Here is a 19,407-nt window from a genome sequence, read left to right as displayed (position 1 = left end):
AATTTTGGTGGACGAAACACATCAGCAGAAAATGGTGTTATCGGCATTTTGCCAATAATGGCGCCAGAATCGCACGTGATTTTGCTGAGATGTACTGTGATTTTACTGTGCTTATGGTGTGTTTTTCATAGGTAATGATACTCAAAAATCACATCAAAAATGTAACATAGGTGCGTTATTGATGCGTTTTCAATGCATATTAACGGGGAGGCGCATTTTTGGTGCGGTATTTTTTAACTGACCAAAAATGCTGCAAGCAGGACTTTTAACACCATAATGGAAGAGCAATTGAACAGTGTGATGACATATAATAGAATTTAAAGGGATACATTTTTCTTGAGCTGTTCCTGCGCTAAAAGTGCCAATAAGTCGAATATAAAACAAATATATATATATTTATTTATTTTTATTTTTTTTAAACACATTTTTGGCCAAGTGCATCCTGTGTTATTGGCACCAAAATTTCCATTTGGTGCACCTCTTTGTATGCATTCCTAGAATACAAAGCTGCCTATAAATTGCTGAGTGCTGCTCAGCCTGACTCTATTTTGTTCCGTGTGTGAGACAGCCAGAATACAGTGTTGTGTACTGTATGTAGCTGAAGCTGCATGCACTTCATACAGTGCTGAGAAGAGCTGCATCAATTGGCAAAAGAAATGGTTACTCATGTTACGGTAAACGTGCAAATTGACTTTAATCCTAAACTAGAAAAAAACTGTTTGGGTTGGAAGTATACTTTGAATGCTAGGCGACTAATCAGATATGTATAGAGGATTAGAACATAAAGGCGTTTATGGAGCAGATAATTTTGCAGAGTGTGATACCGAGTTATATGCTGACTTGAAGTTCTCTTGGGTTAACTTATGCCATTCATGTTGTCCTGTTCCATGTTTTATTTTAGACAATTACCCCAAAATGTCGGGAGGCACAGTCATTGCTGTGTCAGGTGAATCTTCTGGCATGGAAGAGCCAAAAAAGATGACGAGGGAGGACTGGAGAAAGAAAAAGGAACTAGAAGAACAGCGTAAGTTGGGTAATGCCCCGGCTGAAGTGGATGAAGAGGGAAAGTAAGTATTGTTAAAAAAAAAATTTAAAAAAAGTGTTGTTTTTTTTTTTTTTTTTAAGTACCTTTTATACCTTTTTTTTCCCTTAACTGCTTGCCGCCCGCCGGCTGTCATATGATGGCCAGGCGGCGCGGCTCTCGTTCTGGAAGGGCATCATATGATGCCCTCGCCTTCCCGGCCCACCAGGGGGCGCACGCGCCAGCCGCGTCACTGGGGACCCGATGCGTGTGCCGGGGACCCGCAATTGACCAGTAACAGAGCAGGACCGTAAATCTGTGTGTGTAAGCACACACAGATCCACATCCTGTCAGGGGAGAGGGGACCGATGGTGTGTCCTCAGTACAGAGGAACACCGATCGGTCTCTCCTTGTGAGTCCCCGCCCCCTACAGTTAGAATCACTCCCTTGGAAACATAATTAACCCCTCGATCACCCCCTAGTGTTAACCCCTACCTTGCCAGTCACATTTATACAGTAATCAGTACATTTTCTTTCTCGAACATCACGGGACACAGAGCCACAGTAATTACTGATGGGTTATATAGGTATCACTGGTGATTGGACACTGGCACACCCTATCAGGAAGTTCAACCCCCTATATAATCCCTCCCCCTTGCAGGGATACCTCAGTTTTTACGCCAGTGTCTTAGGTGATGGACGTGTAAAGATGTCCTGTGCTGAGCTCCAAAGAGAATATCCTAAGATCCTATACTGGGGCAAGCCAGGCGAACCGGATCCATTCAAAGTGTCTTTTTATGGCCGAATTGAATGGTACCCGGGCCTCGTGTCCGAAGAAACGAGGTTTTACCCGTAATGCTTCTCTTTTTAGAGAGCTGGACCCCGCAGATCAGAAAATGGCTTTAAACTTCCTAATTTCTGGCGAGGTGCTTTACGGTCCCAGAACTGTTGGATCCCCCTGCTGATGGGGGCCCCAGTCTCTGACGGTTTTTTCAAACGGAGCCCACCGTGAGAGGTGAAGATTGGGTCTGTGTAAACAGCACCCTGCGGCTGGATAAGGTAAGAGGAGATTCCACAGAATTTTTGAGTTCTAGTGGCTTTTCTCCTTTAAGGTAAATGCATGCTATGCCTATTGTGACCACCGGGGGCTGCCAAGAGCACAAACCTACACATGCTGACTCTGTCTCAGGTGTTGTAATCGCTGTTTATGTCCCAGCGTCTCAAGCAGGCTGCAAACAGGTAAGGTGGAAAGGGGGATTTCTCATGTTTGAATGTTCCCCCCCAGGCTAGAGAGGGGCCACAGGGGTCTAGAAAGTGGTTATACCACCCGGGCTCTGCGGCCTAATGGCCACCATCTCTCAAGATAGCCGTTCAGGCAGATCTTGTTACCAGCCTCCCTCCCTCCCCCCCCCATCCCCAGCCTTTCTCCGGAAGCATGACAGGAGAGTCGGCAGCGCGGGAAGCGCTAGTTTTTTTCAAAACTCGAGGGGGGGGGGGGGGGCGGTAGAGGAGGGGGCGGGATGTCAGCACAGGTGCTTAGACTCACACTCAGGCCAGCTGCAGGCTATTAGAGGCACTCTGTACAGGTGCACACAGCCTTCTGAGAGACACAGAGCTGATGGTCGCATGTAAGGTGGGACACAGGCATTCTCCTAGGCAGCATTTACTGAAGTAACACCAGACTGAGCATTGGGTAGCAAGGCTTTTAGCCAGACTACATCGCTCAGCGGGCAGTGTTCATTTGTATACCTCACACCTTGTTGCTTTGCACTATGGGTAGAAGAGGTTCAAGCACCCCAGGAACCAGAGACACTAGGGGATCTCGTTCAGGTTCTGAGGGCCCCCTGTCGGCAGCATCCTCCCCCCCTAAAGATGGGCCAGGGACGGCTAGCCAGGGAGAGCCATCGGGGTCAGGGGCTACACCTGCTTCTGGCACTTCAGCCCCTGTATATATTACACAAGAGGTTTTTTCCTCAACCATTAATGGTCTAGAGGAAAGATTAATGGCCGTGATTACGTCTTCACCCAGTGGAAGAAAACGCACTAGGCTTTGCTCTGTTCCCCAAGACCCTCAGACAGAGGAGCTCTGGGATAAAGGAGATGAATCCCTTTCAGAGGATCGGGATGGGATGGATGATTCCTCTTCGGAGGATTCAGGTGGAGAGGGACCCTCTGCGACTTCCCAAGAGGAGAAAGTCTTAGTGCAGATCCTCACTGGATTGGTCCGCTCCACATTTAAGTTGCCCATACCTGAAACTGCTAAAGAATCCTCTTCTGCTTTGGGGTCACTGAAACCTTTCCAAGCAGCACATGCTTTTCCTGTTCATACTTTACTTGAAAAGCTTATTTATTCTGAGTGGGATCACCCAGACAAACGTTTTTTTCCGCCGAGAAAGTTTTCAACACTTTATCCGATGGAAGAAAAGTTTATTAAAATGTGGGGAATACCGGCTATTGATGCCGCCATTTCCTCCGTAAATAATAGCCTGACTTGTCCTGTAGACAATGCTCAGATGCTCAGGGATCCTGTAGATAAAAGGATGAAATCCCTATTGAAGGATGTTTTCTCCTTAGCAGGATCAGTGGCCCAACCTGCAGTAGCAGCGATTGGAGTCTGTCAATACTTAAGAGACCATGTTAAGCAGGTCATCAAAGTATTACCTGAACAGCAGGCCCAGGGGTTTGCTAACCTTCCAGCGGCCTTATGCTTTGTGGTTGACGCCATTAGAGATTCTATCGTGCAAACCTCCCGTCTTTCACTGGGGTTGGTGCATATACGTAGAATCCTATGGTTGAAAAATTGGCCAGCCGAAGCACCATGTAAGAAGCTACTGGCTGGGTTTCCATTTCGTGGTGCAAGGTTGTTTGGAGAGGACTTGGATAACTATATCAAGAGAATCTCTTGTGGGAAAAGCACTCTCTTACCTGTCAAGAAGAAGACTAGGGGCGTCCCTCTTTCAAACGGACTCTTTCCCCAGCGCCGGGGTCTCGACGGCCGCCTCCATCGGGGTCCAGAGACAAGAGTCAACCCCAGGGACAAAAGAAGTCCTGGGGAAAGAAGCCTACTAGGCAAAACACTAAGACCTCTGCATGAGGGGGCGCCCCCGCTCACTGGAGTGGGGGGAAGAGTGCGACAGTTCTCAGAGCTCTGGCACGAGGACTTCCAGGACAGATGGGTAGTCTCCACGGTAACCTTAGGGTACAAGCTGGAGTTTCAGGAATTCCCTTCTCCTCGATTCCTCAGATCAAATGTTCCCAGAGACCCAGAGAAGAAGCAGTCGCTCCTTCTAGTGTTAGAGCGACTTTTGTCGCAGGAGGTCATTATGATAGTTCCCGCAAAGGACCAGGGATTAGGCTTCTATTCCAACCTTTTTACGGTCCAAAAGCCAAATGGGGATGTCAGGCCCATTTTGGACTTAAGGGATCTGAACCGATTCCTAAGGATTCAATCCTTCCGCATGGAATCAATTCGAACAGTAGTTCCCACCCTGCAGGGAGGAGAATTTCTGGCATCAATAGACATCAGAGATGCATATCTGCATGTGCCCATTTTTCCTGCTCATCAGAAGTTTCTGCGCTTCGAGGTAGGAGGGCGCCATTTCCAGTTTGTGGCTCTGCCTTTTGGGATAGCCACTGCACCTCGAGTGTTCACAAAGATCTTGGCTCCTCCTCTGGCCAGATTAAGGGCTCAGGGTATAGCTGTCATAGCATACCTAGACGACCTGCTCTTGATAGACCGGTCGGTAGCCTCTTTGAATGGAAACTTGAGGACCACGGTCAGGTATCTAGAACACCTGGGTTGGATCCTCAACTTAGAAAAGTCTTTCCTAAAACCAGTAAGAAGACTGGAGTATTTAGGTCTGATTATAGATACAAGCCAGGAGAAAATATTTCTACCCCAGGCAAAGATCACTGCTTTGAGAGAGCTGATTCTGACAGTAAGGACCAAGAAGGGTCCCTCAGTCCGCCTTTGTATGAGGCTACTAGGGAAGATGGTGTCTTCATTCGAAGCAGTTCCCTATGCTCAGTTTCACTCAAGAATGCTGCAACACAGTATTTTGTCAACCTGGAACAAGAAGGTTCAGGCATTAGACTTTCCGATGCACCTGTCGCATGCGGTGCGTCAGAGCCTCAATTGGTGGCTCATACCCGAAAACCTGCAGAAGGGGAAATCCTTTCTACCGGTTACCTGGACGGTGGTAACAACAGATGCCAGTCTGTCAGGTTGGGGAGCAGTTCTGGAACAGGCTGCGGTCCAAGGGGTATGGTCCAAGACATAGAGGACCTTACCCATCAACATTCTGGAGATCCGGGCGATACATCTAGCTCTAAAAGCCTGGACTATCAGGCTACAGGGTTGTCCGGTCAGGATCCAGTCCGACAATGCCACAGCAGTGGCTTATGTCAATCATCAGGGAGGCACCCGGAGCCGAGCTGCTCAAAAAGAGGTGAACCAGATCTTAGTCTGGGCAGAGATGCATGTGCCATGCATATCGGCAGTTTTCATCCCGGGAATAGAAAATTGGCAGGCGGACTATCTAAGTCGCCAGCAGTTACTTCCAGGGCAATGGTCTCTGCAGCCCGACGTCTTTTGGGCCATATGCCAAAGATGGGTGGTTCCAGATGTAGATCTCTTTGCATCCCGATTCCACAAAAAGATAGACAGATTTGTGGCAAGGACAAAAGATCCTCTTGCATGCGGGACGGATGCGTTGGTGATTCCGTGGCATCGGTTCTCACTGATTTACGCATTCCCGCCTATTCTGCTACTACCACGACTCCTTCGCAGGATCAGGCAGGAAAGGAAGTCGGTACTTCTGGTGGCCCCCGCTTGGCCCAGAAGGACTTGGTATGCAGAAATAGTAAGGATGACGGTGGGTTCCCCGTGGACCCTACCGGTACGCCCAGACCTGTTATCTCAAGGTCCAGTGTTCCATCCTGCCTTACAAACGCTAAATTTGACGGTTTGGCTATTGAGACCCACGTTCTGAAGAGTCGTGGGCTCTCAGATCCTGTCATATCTACCTTGATTAATGCAAGGAAGCCAGCTTCCAGGATGATTTATCATAGAGTCTGGAAGGCTTATATAACCTGGTGTGAATCCAGAGGTTGGCATCCCAGGAAATATGTCATAGGTAGAATCCTTGATTTTCTACAGATGGGATTAGAGATGAAGCTGGCCTTGAGTACCATCAAGGGCCAGGTTTCTGCTTTATCAGTATTATTTCAGCGGCCACTTGCTTCGCATTCTTTGGTCCGAAACTTTATGCAGGGGGTGATGCGTCTTAATCCTCCGGTTAAAGCGCCCCTAAACCCCTGGGACTTGAATTTGGTCCTGGCTGTGTTACAGAAACAGCCTTTTGAACCAATAAGTCAGATTCCTTTGGTCTTGTTGACAAGGAAATTAATTTTTCTGGTGGCCATCTCTTCTGCTAGAAGAGTATCAGAATTAGCAGCTCTTTCCTGTAAGGAGCCTTATTTGATTATACACAAGGATAGAGTGGTACTACGCCCTCATCCTAGTTTTTTACCGAAGGTGGTTTCTGATTTTCATTTAAACCAAGACATTGTTCTACCTTCCTTTTTTCCAGATCCCTGTTCTCCGGAAGAGAGATCTCTACATTCGTTGGATGTAGTAAGAGCAGTTAAGGCCTATCTAGGGGCAACTACTCAGATCCGCACGACGGATGTTTTGTTTGTGCTGCCAGAGCGTCCCAATAGAGGACAGGCAGCATCAAAAGCTACCATTTCTAAATGGATTCGACAGTTGATCATTCAAGCTTACAGTTTGAAACAGAAGATTCCTCCGTTTCAGATCAGGGCACATTCCACAAGGGCTATTGGTGCTTCTTGGGCAGTGCATCACCGGGCCTCTATGGCTCAAATCTGCAAGGCTGCAACCTGGTCTTCAGTTCATACATTCACCAGATTCTATCAGGTGGATGTGAGAAGGCATGAGGATATCGCCTTTGGGCGTAGTGTGCTGCAGGCAGCGGTACAGGGTCCTCAGGTCTGATTGCACCCTACTTGGTCGTGGTCCCCCCCCCTCAGGTAGCATTGCTCTGGGACATCCCATCAGTAATTACTGTGGCTCTGTGTCCCGTGATGTTCGAGAAAGAAAATAGGATTTTTTAAAACAGCTTACCTGTAAAATCCTTTTCTTTCGAAGGACATCACGGGACACAGAGGTCCCGCCCCTCTTCTAATACACTATATTGCTTGGCTACAAAACTGAGGTATCCCTGCAAGGGGGAGGGATTATATAGGGGGTTGAACTTCCTGATAGGGTGTGCCAGTGTCCAATCACCAGTGATACCTATATAACCCATCAGTAATTACTGTGGCTCTGTGTCCCGTGATGTCCTTCGAAAGAAAAGGATTTTACAGGTAAGCTGTTTTAAAAAATCCTATTTTTATAATACAGATCGCTGTATAAATGTAAATAGTCCCAAAATTGTTTCAAAAGTGTCAGATATGTCCGCCGCAATATTGCAGTCACGATAAAAATTGCAGATCACCGTCATTACTAGTAACAAAAAAAAAAATAAAAAAATAAAAATGCTATAAATCTATCCACCATTTTTGTAAACGCTATCACTTTTGCGCAAACCAATCAATATACGCTTATTGCGATATTTATGGTAAAAAAAAAAAGAAATGTAGAAGAATACATATCGGCATAAACTGAGGAAAAAAATTTGTTTAAAAAAACAAAAAATTGGATATTTATTATAGCAAAAAGTTAAAAGTATTGTGTTTATAGCGCAAAACATAAAAACCGCAGAGGTGATCAAATACCACCAAAAGGAAGCTCTATTTGTGGGGGAAAAATAACAATTTCATTTGGTTACAGTGTTGCATGACCGCGCAATTGTTACATAGTTAGCCAGGTTGAAAAAAGACACAAGTCCATCGAGTTCAACCATAAAAAAAAAAAAAAAAATATCATACAATCCAATATACCCACAGTTGATCCAGAGGAAAGCAAAAAACCCAGCAGAGCATGATCCAATTTGATACAGCAGGGGAAAAAATTCCTTCCTGATCCCCCAAGAGGCATTCAGATTTTCCCTGGATCAACTTTACCTATAAATGCTAGTACTCAGTTATATTATGTCATTCAAAATATGACAGCGCTGAAAGTGAAAAATGGCCTGGGCAGGAAGGAGGTGAAAGTGCACTGTATTGAGGTGGTTAACCCTAAAAAGCACAGATGTGTGCAGCTCAGTATGCTGAGCTGTAAACATCATCCACAAGTCCTATGTATAATAAAGAGTGTACAATTTAGTTTTATTCCACTTTTGGTATTCAGAGACACTGATGACGTAGCCAGTGCTTCACGGCCTCCCCCCTTGGAAGACTACATCATTAGTGCCTCCCTGGGTGATCTCATTTATAAACTGTGAGATCTCTTGTAAAAACACTATTTTAAAATATTGTGCCCGATCTTGTACAGTACATGTGCAAGATCTGGTTCAGACTTTTAAGTGATAAAAAAAAAATTCGACAGTCTTTCTATCCTCCATCTTGTTTAAAAAGAAACATTGATTTTACGCTTTATACTGTTATGGCCTACAATAAAATGTATTGGTGCAAGACTACTATCTATACTGTATATGTAACTTTGCTATCTAATGTGCTGGATATGCTCTATTGACCTTTATCCTGATAAAATTGGTTCTACAAAATAAAATGTTTTTTTTTTTTAAATGTTTTCAGGGACATTAACCCTCACATCCCTCAGTATATTTCCTCAGTCCCCTGGTATGTGGATCCTTCCAAAAGGCCCACTTTAAAGCACCAGAGGCCTCAGGATGAGAAGCAGACAGAGTTCTCACAAATGGGAGAATGGTTCAAGAAAGGTGTTAAGGAGGTAAATAGAAAGTATTCTTTAATTTTATAATGCATAAAATATGGTGTAATATCTGAACAAATTATATAATGTATCATTATTTATTTATTTATTTTTTTTGAGGGGTCAATTGCAACAAAATATCGACAGGGAGCTTGTGAGAACTGTGGCGCTATGACGCATAAGAAGAAAGACTGCTTTGAGGTTAGTGCCTTCTTTTGCATGTATTACATTACTTGGATTAATTATGAGGATTTGTGCTATTTCTGTTCATAGATCAGGGGTGCTAAACTCTTTGAAGAGCAAGGGTCACTTAAGTGATTTGGTAACCGGTCACGGGCCACACTGAAATACAATGGTTCCGAATTTAAACAATTTTCAGTTCAACCTTTTTATTGGTGTTATAAAGAAGAACATGAAGAATACTCCAATATAAAGTGTGATATACAATGTACATATAGATGAAAAATTCATCAGTACAAAGCTTTCATGATTATATGCATCATGAAAATGGAGGCACAAAGCCTTCAGAGCATATAAAAACCAATGGTAGTGGAATCAACGACAAAACTATTGCAAAAGTCATCAACCGTATCGAAGCAGCATCCCCTAAAATCACATTACCGGTTGTGTAAGGTAAGGAGCTGGGAGGAAAGAAAAGGAAGGTAAAGAGTAGGAGAGCAAGAGAAGGGCCAACAGCTCCGGGCAGACACAGGACTCGGGATATAACAACTGCTAAGGATGGGGACTCCAGGAGAGATTCATCGAAACCAGAAGGTAGGATATGGTCCACTCAGGGTTGCCAGATTTTAAGATGTTTAGGAATTTTGTCTTGGATACTAGCTTCAATCTTATTGGGTAATTCTATGCTTGGTTTCAACAATACAGAGTTTAGGGGACTTCCAAGCTCGTGATATGGTTTGTTTAGCTGCCATCATGACCTGCAATTTAAGACTGAACTGGGATTTTAACAATAATCAAGATAATCATTTTCTGTGGGACCAATCCCTGTTGAATGTTTACACACTGTTTAATCACAAAAAAATTAGTGGATGACACTAGTGTGAACACTGACTGTTTACCTTTTACAAGGACTCAGTCTATTTAAAGCATTTGCAGGAGGAAAATGGAAAGGATCAGTTCCTGTATATGCTGCCCATTCCCGCCGCCCCTCTTGTCTAAATGTGAAACAGAATGTGAAAGGGTGCTAGCATGAGGCGGGGTCACCATTGCAACCCCTGACGCTTCCCTAGTGGTTGGGGATGTGGTAAGAACAGGTCACCCCCCCCAAACTGCAAATTTAAATAAGCCTTTACTGTCCTGAGCCCTCCCTATAAGGCTGCTTTCACACTGATGTTTTGTGGGTTGCCATAGACTTCAGTTATATCTTGCGGGTGTGGTGCACATTCTGAACAGGCGCCAAACCTGCAGGATATAATAGAGCTCTGTGGCTCAGTGCAGCTAATCCATGGATCAGTGTGAAAGCAGCCTAATAGTTGTTAACTAATTTAGAGGTGCTAATATGCCCATTGCAAAAGCACCGCATATGTGTTGTTTAATACACTGACCTTCTTTTCCTCTTCCAGCTTTTGCTGGTATCACTATCCAGGCTGCTAGAAAGGTCCCAGGTGAAGTCCAGTTGGTATTCCTCCACCTGGGACAGGAGTCGGCGCTACAGAGAAAGCATCAGCTTATGCGGCTCCTGTTCCCTCCGCGCCCACCTGCTTCCTCCACTGGCTCAATGCGCTGTTCATGCTCTGGGATAGGGGGATCGGCAACCTGTTGATCGCTATCTGGGCTTGCCAAGTCGTCATCCCAGAGCATGGGGCATGCGCTTCCCTGGTTTTAGGTTGCGGGCACCCCCTGTCTTAGATGTTTCACTGTTGACTTATGGGAAATTTTTAGTGTGCTGCAAAGCAGATGGAGAAAATGACTGTAAAATGTAAATTACTGTCACTTTCATATCATCTGGCCATGTTTGGTATAGGACATTTTGGGCAACTTTTAGCTTCAGTCAACCTTCACTCATTGGTACTTCCATGCAAGTCTGATCTATTTCATTCAAAATGGCTTAAAGTGTACTGTATCTAAATGATAACAGTGAATTTCTATTGCTCCCTTTTTGTATTCTAAATCTACCATTGAAAGTGATCTGTTTAAAAATGTGCTGATCTTGCTTAAATCCAGTGAGCTTGTACATTCTGGTGCACTCTGCAGTGTTATCTGTGTGGTTTTGGCCTGCCCAGTTCATGTCTGTTATGACCCCTTCCATCTATGTTATGTAGATGAGGGTGGGGGTGTTCTTTGGTCTTAACACACTTCCTGTCTTATGGAGTCAACACTGCTTCACCATAGTTACAGTGATTGAGTGTTGTCACCATAGGGTAGGAAATGTTACTGGCAAGATAACCAAGTAAAAACATAGAGGTAATAAAGCCTGTAAATAGAAAAACTATTGCAGCCACCACAGCGAAGGACTGGTAAGCGGCAATATTACATTTTTGTTCTTAGGTTTCAATACACTTTACATGTCTGCAGTTAAAATGACTGTATAAGAAGTTGTGAATGTTCAATCGCTGAAACAGCTTAGGGTTTATACATGACATGAGAACTTTTTACCAGCAAGTTTGTTTATTGTGAGTTCTTGTCAATTTGGAGATGTTTTGTTCGCTTTGCAGAGACCTCGTAAAGTTGGAGCAAGATTCAATGGTATGAATATAGCTGCAGATGAGTACGAGCAACCAGAGCTTGCGTTGGATTATGATGGGAAGAGAGACCGGTGGAATGGCTATAACCCAGAAGAACACCAGAAGATTGTAGAAGAACATTCCAAAGTGGACTTGGTATGTCATTATTGATTTTCATACACTAAAGGGGGGCATTTAAAAATACAATGTTATTAAAGTAATATTAAGCATTTTTATAAGCAGTTTCAGCAGCTTTTTTAACCCTTTCACCGCCATAGCCGTTTTTGCCTTTTTTGCACACATTTGAAAAATTTATTTTAGGCCTGAAGATTACATAAAACCCACAAAGCATTATTTTCTGAAAGCAGACTCCCTAAAGAATAATAGTGGTAGTTGCAATTTGTTTATGTCATATGATACTAGCACAACAGTTTATGGAACGCAAGTTGATTTTGGGGCACACAAACGCAATAATTTACCCAGTTTTGTTGGTAAAATATAAGGTTGTGCCGAGTAAACAGCCAACATGCCAAACCCTACAATTGTTTGTGTCCATGAAAATGGCAACAAACTTCAGCACCCTATATTTTCCATAGACAACACTTTAAAAGCCACTACCAGTCATCAGTTTGTCAATAACCCTGAATAATGGGACTAGAATGACTCTGGTATGTGGGGCGATATGTAATGTGTAGCGCAATGGACTTTTTCTTTATCGTACATCACGGGACACAGAGCAACCATAATAATGACTATATGGGTTATACGCCACCTACTGGTGGATGGACACTGGCAGATAGTCAAACAGGAAGTCTCCCCTCTATATAACCCCTCCTACACAGGAAGAACCTCAGTTTTTTTTCACCAGTGTCTGTAAGGTGGAATGGTCACTGATGTGATACATGTGCTCTTGGAGCATACTTGGAGGTCTGGACGGCTTTATTTAGAATCATGGACTTCATTCGGATCCATTCCAAAAAGCTATCGGCCAAAATGGATGGTACCCAAGCCTCATTGGAAGGAGAGAAGATTCCTCAAGGTTTGTCTGTAATGCGGCCTTATGGTGCTGGACCCTGAATAATGGAATCCTGTGCAGTGTTTGTTCTGACCAAGGTGCTTTCCTACAGAGTGCTATACAGGTCCAGGGAAGTGGACCCCACATTAAGGGTGACCCAGTCCCTGAAGGTCTTTTATGACAAAGCTCACTGTGATGGGTGAAGATTGGACTCCTGTTATGTTCAAAGTTCTGCAGCGGGAATGTAAGTCCTGCATTTTTGCAATTTCTCTCTCTTTTTTTTTTTTTTTTTTTTTTAAAAGCGAGAGATCTGTCTATTCTCCCAGTGGCCACTGGGGGCAGTGTGCTGTTTAATCATGCTGTGTACTTTTAGTCGTGTGGGCTGCGGTTTCTTCTTCAGCCACTAGAGGGTGCAGGCTCACTCAGTATGGCCTATTTTTATATAGGCAGGAAGTGGAAGGGTGGCCAAGTTAAGAAAGCCATGTGGTCGACAGCTTCCGCAGGGCCTCTTGAGACATAACAGCAGCCCATAGATACTAGTGTGAGTAATTACTATGGGAGAAATGTGTGGCCAGACAAGTCATGATTATACATTGCATACTTACTGCTTAATTCGGGGGGGGGGGCTGTACAACTGAAAGTCAATACACCCCTAGCAGTGCATTTTAAAGTGATGGGTGTCCAGAATACTGGTATGGGGCCTGGTGCAGTTGAACAAGTGCATACTTGCAAACTTCAGAATAATGTGCATTTGGTCTGCAGGAGCTTACTTTTAGGCTGAAGCAGGAAAAGGCTGCGTGGCATGCATATGTGCTAAACTAGTAAAAACTAGTATGGGGCCAAGTGCAGTTGGGCAGGCGCAGCATAGTATACATACTTGCAAGATTGTTGCCTAAGCGCATGCTTGAATAAACACGCAATAGATGTTGCATGCATACATACATACGGCATAAGCACATGTTTGGAAGACCATGAGCATCGGTGCACTTGAAGGAGGTGTCTCCAAAAAAGCATTCATTGGGTCTGCAGGAGCTAAGTTTTGGGCTCCCTTTTCACACTTGTGCGATTTGAAAGTTGTGCATTTTGACCGCAGCTTTAATGGGATTTTGCAGCAACGTGAAGCAGTGCCTGTATAGTCTTGAGGTCTATGGACCTCAAGTTGCGCCAAGGTCGGACCGGAGTGGTGCAGGGGCTGCTTTGAGGTCGCTGCGACTTGAAGTTGCATGGATGTGAAGGGTACTCATTGGAAATCATAGGGTGCAACTTGTCAGGGACCTTGCAGTTCCAAGTCACAGGACGGGTTGCACAGGTGTGGAAGAGGCTTTAGGCCGCTGAAGCAGCATAGAAGCTGCATTGGATCCCTATGTACTTGGATAATCTTGACTATAACTAGTATGGGCCCAGGTGCAGCATAGTATACATGCTTGCTCACTTGCATAGAATACAAGCCTCCATAGGCACATGTTCGCAGAGGGCCCCGCCCCGTGGCCCCCATGCCCGACAAGCAGGCGGCGCCCAACATGCAGCCTTCCAAGGCTGGCTGTGACAGGACGTTTGCATGGACGCATGTTGCATAAACACAGGTTTTTATAAGCATATGTTGGTTTAGACATGTGGGCATAAGTGTGTATACATAGATATACGTGTTTGCATAAACACACGGTGCAAAGACACGTTTGCTTAGATGCATGTTGCGAAATATATGTTACATAAACAAGTTTCATAAATGCACGCTTGCTTATTCCATAAATGCATGTCTCCATAGGCAAAAATTGCGAAGGTGCATGTTTGCATGGACACGCGCTTTGTGTTTTGCCTAAACGCATATTTGCTTAAGCACATATATGCGTCTATAAATGCATGTTGCTTAAACGCATGCTGACATGTTTTTTCATTTGTACTGCATACATATATGCTTTGTTGCATTAAACCGTATACAAATGTGCTGATTTACATTAAACTGTATACATATGTGCTTATTTGCCTAGGACTACATACAAATGTACTTATTGCCTTGAGCTGCATACATAGATGCATGTCAAGAACGTTTGTATACCTGCAAGTTTGCATACCTGGGTACTTGCATACTTACGGGGTTGTATTGCGGTAGACCAACATTGTCTAGGCCTGCATCCTTGTGGAATTGCGTATTAGTTTGTCTAATACAGTCACTTTATTATGTATCTGTTAGACTAGCTAAATGACTTAGGTCCCTTTCACACGATCGGACCGTTCAGCTCCGCCTGTCAGTTTTGATGGCGGACCTGAACGGCGCTCCATGTTAGCCTATGGAACGACGAATGTCAGCGGAGACATGTCCGCTGGCAAATCGGATCGGGTGAGATCTGACGAAAACGGACATGCTATCTGTTTTCATCCGATCCCTCCATAGGCAGCAGCAGCGCCTGACAAGCCCCTCCCCGCTCAGTGAGCAGAGAGGGACCTGTCATCCGCCGGCTCAGCGGAGATCAATGGAGAGACTGAGGTGGGCTCCTTGGAAACGGAGTCCGCCTCGTGTGAATGAGGCCTTAGAAGGGTGCCACAGCCCTCAGGTTCAGTGGTCTGGCAATGTTCACGTCTCCTGTTGGACCAATGGCATCAGGGTGATCTAAGCCACTGTTGCGCCTGATCTCGGATCAAGCCTGGTTAGTACTTGAATGGGAGACTGCCCAGGTTTCCCTCCTAAGTGAAGGAGGCATCTGAGGTTGCTGTGTTTGAGAGTATCTCAGACTATAAGATTTTAGAGCAGTCTCTGAGGTGGTTGCTCCTTCCTTAGCCTGGTCAGTCTTTGCCTTGCGTTGGGTCTTGGAGCAAATGTTATGGGCTCAATATGGTAAAACAATTTAAATGGTAGCAGCTTCAAAACTGAATAGGGGCATAAGGTCTATCTTTTTTTTTTTTTTAATTGTTTTCAACATTAACAAAAACTAATACACATATACATTAAAATACACCTCTCAAATATCCTTTGACCGTTATCCTTTATACCTACTTTACCAACATTACCTTAGAACCATTACCCCCTACCTTCCCACTTCCTTTCCCATTAGGATATCTGTCTTCTATATATATGTTATTCCTTAATTGGAACATTTGTTGGGAACTATTTTTTCCTTAACGTTTCCTGCTGTTAATCAAACGTTTCTTTGGGACTCTAATGCAACGTTCAAAGGGGGCATGCCATCCCTTGTAGCCAGGGCTTCCATGTCTTAGTAAACTTGCCATAGTTATCTCTTCTAGTGAAAATATTTTTTTCCTTCCACACTAATGCATTTATAGTCATAACCCATTCTTCCGGAGTAGGGGGCATTGTTGATTGATAGGATTGTGCAATTAGTTTCCTCGCTTGATACAGGCACCTCGCGGTCGCTATAATTGTACTCGCATTCCCTAAGTTTTCATTGATGTGGCACAAAACACATACTTTAGCTTCTAGTTCTAATTTAATCCTAAATGTAGTATTAATAATTTTTAAAATCCCTGACCAATATCTGACCAATTTTGGGCATCTCCACATCATATGTATAAGGTCCCCCGACATCTAGGACACTTGTCATCAGGTCCACGGCCAAACATAAACCATTTCTTAGGAGTGTAAAAGGCTCTATGTAGCAATAACAGATGTGAAGCTTTTTGTGAAGGAGAAACCGACACCAATGGGCCAAATTCAAGAATCCTCTTCCATTGACCCTCAGTTATTTCCCCCACATCTGCTTCCCATCTTTCTTTGATCCTAGAGGGCGCTTCCTGCATATTAATTCTGCCTGTTATTTGTGCATATATCTCAGATATAAGACCTTTAGTGGTGTCTGCCTTAATTATTTTTTGGCGCAGTGGGATCTTACCCAATTCCAATGGGTGGTCCCTGAACTGATTGCCCAAAGCATGTCTAATCTGTAAGTAACTATAGAATGTTTTATTTGGGATCCCATACTCTTGTCTCAACTCAGCAAAAGATTTTAGAATGTTACCCTCATAAAATTAAATCAGCCAACTTATTCCATGACTTTACCATATCTTATATTTCTCTATAGTTAATAGCTCCTGCAGATGTTTATTGTGCCAAATGGGCGAATATTCTGTAGCTCCTCTATACCCCATGGTACTCTTAACTGTCTGCCAAACTTTAGTAACCATCTTAAGTGTTGGACACTCGCCTTGTAGCGAGTCTGCCTCTAACGCTTCCACCAATGATTTGTGTAGAGTCCCCTGCAGCATAATTTTACCACTAGCATTCCCCCCTCCCGGGGTAGCACAACCCCCCCACTTTGCTGTAATTGAGCTGCCAGATAGTAGCTATGCGGATGGGGGGACTGCCATTCCCCCTTCATTAGTGGGTCGCTGCAGCGTTTGCACACTAATCCTGGCCTGACCTTTCTTCCATATTAACTCCATAAAAAGGGTATGTGTTTTTAGGAACCATTTCCCCGCCAAATCAAACTGGGGAACTATGGAGTAAATACAGTAACTGTGGAATCCATATCATTTTGACCAGGTTGGCACGTCCTGCTACAGACAGAGGAAGTCTATTCCAGATATCGCTTTTCCTTTTAAATTTCGATAGAAGTGGGACTAGGTTATCCCTAATATACTGGTTGGGATCGTTTGACAGAACTATACCGAGATACTTCATTTTCTCTGTTACTTTTAACTGGGATATTCCCCTTGGGATGGTATTAGTGAGTGGATCGACCGGTAGAAGCGATGACTTCTCCCAGTTAATAGCTAGGCCCGAAAACCTACCAAACCCCTCCACTATGTGCATCACTTTTTCCAATGAGGACACCGTATCTCCCAGAAAGAATAAAACGTCATCTGCATACAGTGCTAGCATTTCTTCCCCACATTTTCTCTGAAGTCCCTGTAATCCAGTTGATGATCTCACCACTTCTGCTAATGGCTCCATCGCCAGGGCGAACAACAGAGGTGATAACGGACACCACTGTCTTGTCCCTCTCTCAAGAGGAAGCCTTTCTGAGCATTCATTGTTGATTTTTAATCTGGCACTTGGGTGATTTATATAGTGTTTTCAGCCATCCAATAAATGAAGGGCCGAATCCAAACCTCTCCAGTACCCACCAAAGGTACCCCCATTCTAGGCTGTCAAACGCCTTGGCTGTGTCCAGGGACAAGACAGCCCTAGAGCCCATGTGTTCTGTTGGGGCCTGGAGGTTCATGTAGACTCTTCTGATATTTATGCTGGTAGACCTGTTGGGAATGAAGCCCGACTGGTCCGGATGTACAAGTTTTGAGATACATTTATTCAACCTGGTTGCCAACACTGTTGCCAAAATTTTAACGTTGGAACACAATGATATCGGTCTGTAGGAGGATGCATCAAGTTGGTCCTTCCCTTCTTTCTGTATTACTACAATGTTAGTTTCTAACATCGAAGAGGGCAGTCTTCCCCTTTTAGCTGCCCAATTCAGTGTTTTTAGAAGCTCTGGGAGTAACACCTCCCCATAATATTTATAGGTCTCTATTGGCAACCCATCTGGGCCTGGGGATTTTTGGTTGGACATATCAGCTACTGCTTTTTGCAATTCCTCCAGGGCTATTGGAGACTCCAACCCATTCCTTTCATTTACCGAGAGAGCCGGCAATTCAATGACCTCATGGGAACCTATCCATCTCTCCCCAATCTGAACCCTTTCGTGACTTATACAAATCCCTATAAAATTCAGAGAATGTTTTTCCATAATCACGGCAGGTTCAGGCGAGATTTCACCACTTGGGGTCCTAATCGTAGAGATAACTGAGGAATGAGAATTGGTCTTAGCTAGAAATGCCAGCATACGGCCCATTTTTTCCCCTTCTCCAAAACAATTTTGTCTCTGAACAAGTGTCTTATTTTTGATTTTTCTGATAATTGCCACTTTATACTCCTGCTGCTTCTTAAGCCATGTCTGCTACTTCTCTTAGGGTTGGATCTATCACATACTGTCTCTCAGACTCTATCACCTCCTTTCTGATATGCTCCTCCCAATCCCTTGATTTCTTCTTTATTTTTGCCACCTGTTTAATTAAAAGCCCCCTAAGAAATGCTTTTAGGGTATCCCACACTACCCCCACTGGTGCTGTACCTATATTAAGTTCTACAAACTCTTTTAATCTCAAGGTTATTTCTTCTGGGTTCCCTATTAGCTCCATCCATAGTGGGCTTATTATCCACATTTTCTGGGTACATCTGTCATGTATATTTACAGTTAGAGTCAAGGATGAGTAATCTGATATCCCTCTTGGCCAGTAACCTATTTTATTTATTAGCCGTTGTGCTTCACTATTACCTATTGCTATATCTACACGTGAGAGTGTAGAGTGTGACCCCCAAAAACAAGAATATTGCCGATTGTTTGGGTTTCAAGATCTCCAAAAGTCACACCATCCAATCTCAAGAAACTCAAGAAATTGGCCTAAGCGTCCTTCTGCCACCCTTTCCGTTCGAGCCCCTGGTGGGAACCTATCCAGGCTATTATTAAGCACCGCATTAAATCCCCCACCACTATAATCGGGGTATCAACCTTATCCTCCACAAACTCTAGTAATCTATACAGAATCTCCAACTTAAACGGGGGAGGAATATACACGTTTGCGATCACAAATTGTTTACCTTCTATTAGGCAATTCAAAAAAATATAACAACCCAGTGTGTCTATTTTGACATCTCTGCAGGAAAATAACACTCCTCTCTTTACCAATATGCTCACTCCCCTAGAATAAGAGGAGTAGACTGAGTGGTATTGTTCTTGAAATTTCTTACTCTGAATTTGTAATTTGGTGTCATTGGTAAAATTTGTTTCCTACAGGCATATCAGTTCGACTCCATGGGTCT

The 19,407-nt window shown here is 44.1% G+C and overlaps 1 protein-coding gene across 2 annotated transcripts in view; it reads left to right on the top strand.

Moving 5' to 3' along the window:
• SLU7 (SLU7 homolog, splicing factor) overlaps nt 1-19,407 on the top strand; it is a 96,255-nt gene that overhangs the window by 5,317 nt on the left and 71,531 nt on the right. For both annotated transcript variants that reach the window (XM_073620860.1, XM_073620861.1), the window contains exons 2-5: nt 902-1,067; nt 8,741-8,894; nt 8,997-9,077; nt 11,552-11,716. In XM_073620860.1, the coding sequence (XP_073476961.1) occupies nt 916-1,067; nt 8,741-8,894; nt 8,997-9,077; nt 11,552-11,716 (552 nt within the window). In that variant the 5' untranslated portion in view covers nt 902-915. The remainder of the gene's footprint in view (nt 1-901; nt 1,068-8,740; nt 8,895-8,996; nt 9,078-11,551; nt 11,717-19,407) is intronic.

This window comes from Aquarana catesbeiana, linkage group LG03 (genome assembly GCF_042186555.1).
Source record: "Aquarana catesbeiana isolate 2022-GZ linkage group LG03, ASM4218655v1, whole genome shotgun sequence".
In the NCBI taxonomy this organism is placed as follows: Eukaryota; Metazoa; Chordata; class Amphibia; order Anura; family Ranidae; genus Aquarana; species Aquarana catesbeiana.
This window is presented reverse-complemented; position numbering and strand designations above follow the sequence as displayed.